Raw genomic sequence first — 2,867 nt, 5'->3', positions numbered from 1 at the left:
ATGTACATCTGCAACTGATTAACTCTCAGAGTCAGCTCGATACCACGTCCAGCTCATTATAAACTCCGCCCTTCCAGAAGTAGTTGATGTGGCAGCCATCTTGAATCGAGCTTGACACATGGGCGTAATTTGCAGGGGGGTTAGGGGGGTTATGACCCCCAAAATAATTTGATCCAGTTAAAATACCCCCCACAATAAACTGCCATTATTTGCTCAAACCTAACAGAAATTAACTGGTTAAGTAGACAGATGCAACTCTCTTGTTGTCTTTAGGTAACTTTGACTTGATTTAAAAATGTACAGTATCATGTTTTCAAGCATAACCCCCACAATGGTAGACATAAAGTTACGCCCTTGCCTCAGAAACAAGGGTTTAAAGCGGTGTCTCCACCTACCGCTGCTCCGGATGGACGACAGCAGCTGACCAATCAGGCGCCTGGCTGGAGAGGGATCAGTGACCCGGGGAAGAACTTGCAAAGCAACCAGGGAGGGAAAATCCTTCAACACAGAGTCTCTTCTCTCTCCCTGAGACAACAGAGCACATTCAGTCCACCACTCTGTGTTTCATGTTTGTGTTTTCTTACAGAAAACCATCAGATCATGCTTCATCACCTGAGTCTCAGCTGCAGCTGCTTTGGCATCAGTCAGCGCCAGCGCAGAACCACAAATCCCAAGTTCATCCTCGAGAACAAAAGCACAGTGAGGCGAGGGCGGGACCTCTCCTGCTGACAAGCTGCAGTGAAGGAACTGGTTAAACTGACAAGATTTCAGATCAAAACATCAGGTCACTTTGGTTTTTCTTTTCTAACAATGTTTCTTATCCTGTAAAAGAAGCCAGAAGTGTCTCAGTGCCAACCATGATGAGAGCTGTTCAACTTCTTTAAAATACTACCTTAAAACATGTTTTAATCAACAAACACTCCTAACAGCTGCAGCTTTCAAATCAAAGGAAGTTCTTACTCATTATTCATCTTTAGAAATAAAATATCAGGACAGTAAATGAGTGCACGGCTGAGTTGCTGAGGTTGTAGATTTTCTTTACTTTTTGAAACCCCGACTCAAACAAGCCTTATAATGAGGTCATATTGTGGATGATGAAGCTTGTGTGAAAAGTATTTAATACTTTTCAATGTTTCTGTCCGTGTCGACGTGCAGGATTAATGTTTCTTACCGATCACTGATCAGAGGGCTGCGTTCTTCTGCTTCTCTTTGCATTTCCTCAAAAATCCTCTGCACCTCAGTCTAAGAGAGGAAAACTAATTTAAGTAACAACGTTTCTGAACCAGCAGAGACTCAGAGGATTCTCACCTTGTCCTCCTCGCTGTACGAGCGAACGCAGTAAACCTGCGTCATCGGAGGCTCTTTAAAAAGGTCCTTGTTTCCGTGTCCTGGCAGCATCCTCTGCAAACACAGGAACACAGCTAACCAAGGCTTCTACAGCTCAGAGCTTCACACAAACCACACTTCTGAGACTTTTTTCACGTCAAGAAATGATTGTGTTGATCTAGTTACCTGGAACTCTCCAGACAGGCCTCCTCTGAAGCCCCAGGGTTCAGGATCATCGCTCATTAACAGAGAGGAGGGTCGACCCCGCCCTCCTGTGGAGAATAAACCAAAGTTTCTACCTTCAACATAAAGCTGTGATCTGACCGAGCTGCCACTGTTGGCTGCTTGGTGACTCATTTGAAACAATCCATCTTTGAAAACTGCACAACTATTCTAGGTTGTTTGCATTATGTTGTTGCCCACAGTGTATGTTTGGCTCTTACACCTGGACATTTGGAACATCAGATGTTTCCTTTCAGAGGACAGCTCTCATGCAGACGTCACACAACTCCTGCTGTTTGAAACATCTGCAGCAGCTCTGCAACAAAAGCTCGAAGTCTCTGCAGCAACAACCTGACAACCTCAGTGAGCGACGCTGTTCAGACAGGAAACGCTGCTCATGCTGTATAAAGTACCTCAAAGTGATACTGAGTAATATCTTATCATGAAATTACTTTGGTAAAATTTAAAGTCTCCTCCAAGAATATTACTTGAGTAAAAAGTCTTAAAGTATCTGATTTGTTTTTGTAATTAAGTATCAAAAGTAAATATCTGACATAAAATGTAATTAAGTATTAAAAGTACAGAGTAAAAATGAGCTGTTAGGTTTTTCAAATGACATTTATTGGGAGGTGAACTCTCCAAAAATATATATTTTTCTAAAGCCATGCAGCTGTGAAGGATTGTGTACAATTTGGTGTCAAAATGGTAAAATATTTATAATTCTCATCCAACTAATATTAAATTCACTCTTTCCTGGAGCCACAATTTATCAGGATAATATTTTATAACAACAATGAGCTGAATTTAAACTGGAGTAACGACTTTCTACTTTCTACCTTGTTTAAAAATGTAAGAAGTAGAAAGTACAGATAAATGTGTGAAGATGTAAGGAGTAAAAAATTAGGCTGAAAAATAATTACTCAAGTAAAGTACAGATAACCAACATTTCTACTTAAGTACAGTAACAAAGTATTTGTATTAGTACTTATTTACTGTAGAACTCTGCTGCTCACTAACTAGCTGCTAACAGCTGCAGCACAGAAACAGAACTGTCACTTCCTGGTCATGTTCTCCATCATGACTCCACATGTCAGCTACATGCATCGCTCACATGAACCCATCAGTTCACAGATCTTTATCTGGCTGGACTTTCTGATTTTAACTCAAAGTTTCTGTCTTCAGTCTGATTTTAACTCAAAGTTTCTGTCTTCAGTCTGATTTTAACTCAAAGTTTCTGTCTTCAGTCTGATTCTAACTCAAAGTTTCTGTCTTCAGTCTGATTCTAACTCAAAGTTTCTGTCTTCAGTCTGATTCTAACT

At 40.7% G+C, this 2,867-nt stretch overlaps 1 protein-coding gene across 1 annotated transcript in view; it reads right to left on the bottom strand.

Moving 5' to 3' along the window:
• Nucleotides 1-2,867, bottom strand: part of ogal (O-GlcNAcase like) — a gene marked incomplete in the record, with an annotated part of 12,370 nt that overhangs the window by 1,101 nt on the left and 8,402 nt on the right. The window contains 5 exon segments of the mRNA XM_014013996.1: nt 396-525; nt 613-733; nt 1,172-1,242; nt 1,309-1,401; nt 1,513-1,598. Coding sequence (XP_013869450.1) covers nt 396-525; nt 613-733; nt 1,172-1,242; nt 1,309-1,401; nt 1,513-1,598 — 501 coding nt within the window.

The sequence above is a fragment of the Austrofundulus limnaeus genome, unplaced genomic scaffold (genome assembly GCF_001266775.1).
Source record: "Austrofundulus limnaeus strain Quisiro unplaced genomic scaffold, Austrofundulus_limnaeus-1.0 Scaffold109, whole genome shotgun sequence".
NCBI classification, from domain to species: Eukaryota; Metazoa; Chordata; class Actinopteri; order Cyprinodontiformes; family Rivulidae; genus Austrofundulus; species Austrofundulus limnaeus.
Note: the sequence above shows the minus strand (reverse complement) of the source record. Positions and strands in the feature narration are given on the sequence as shown.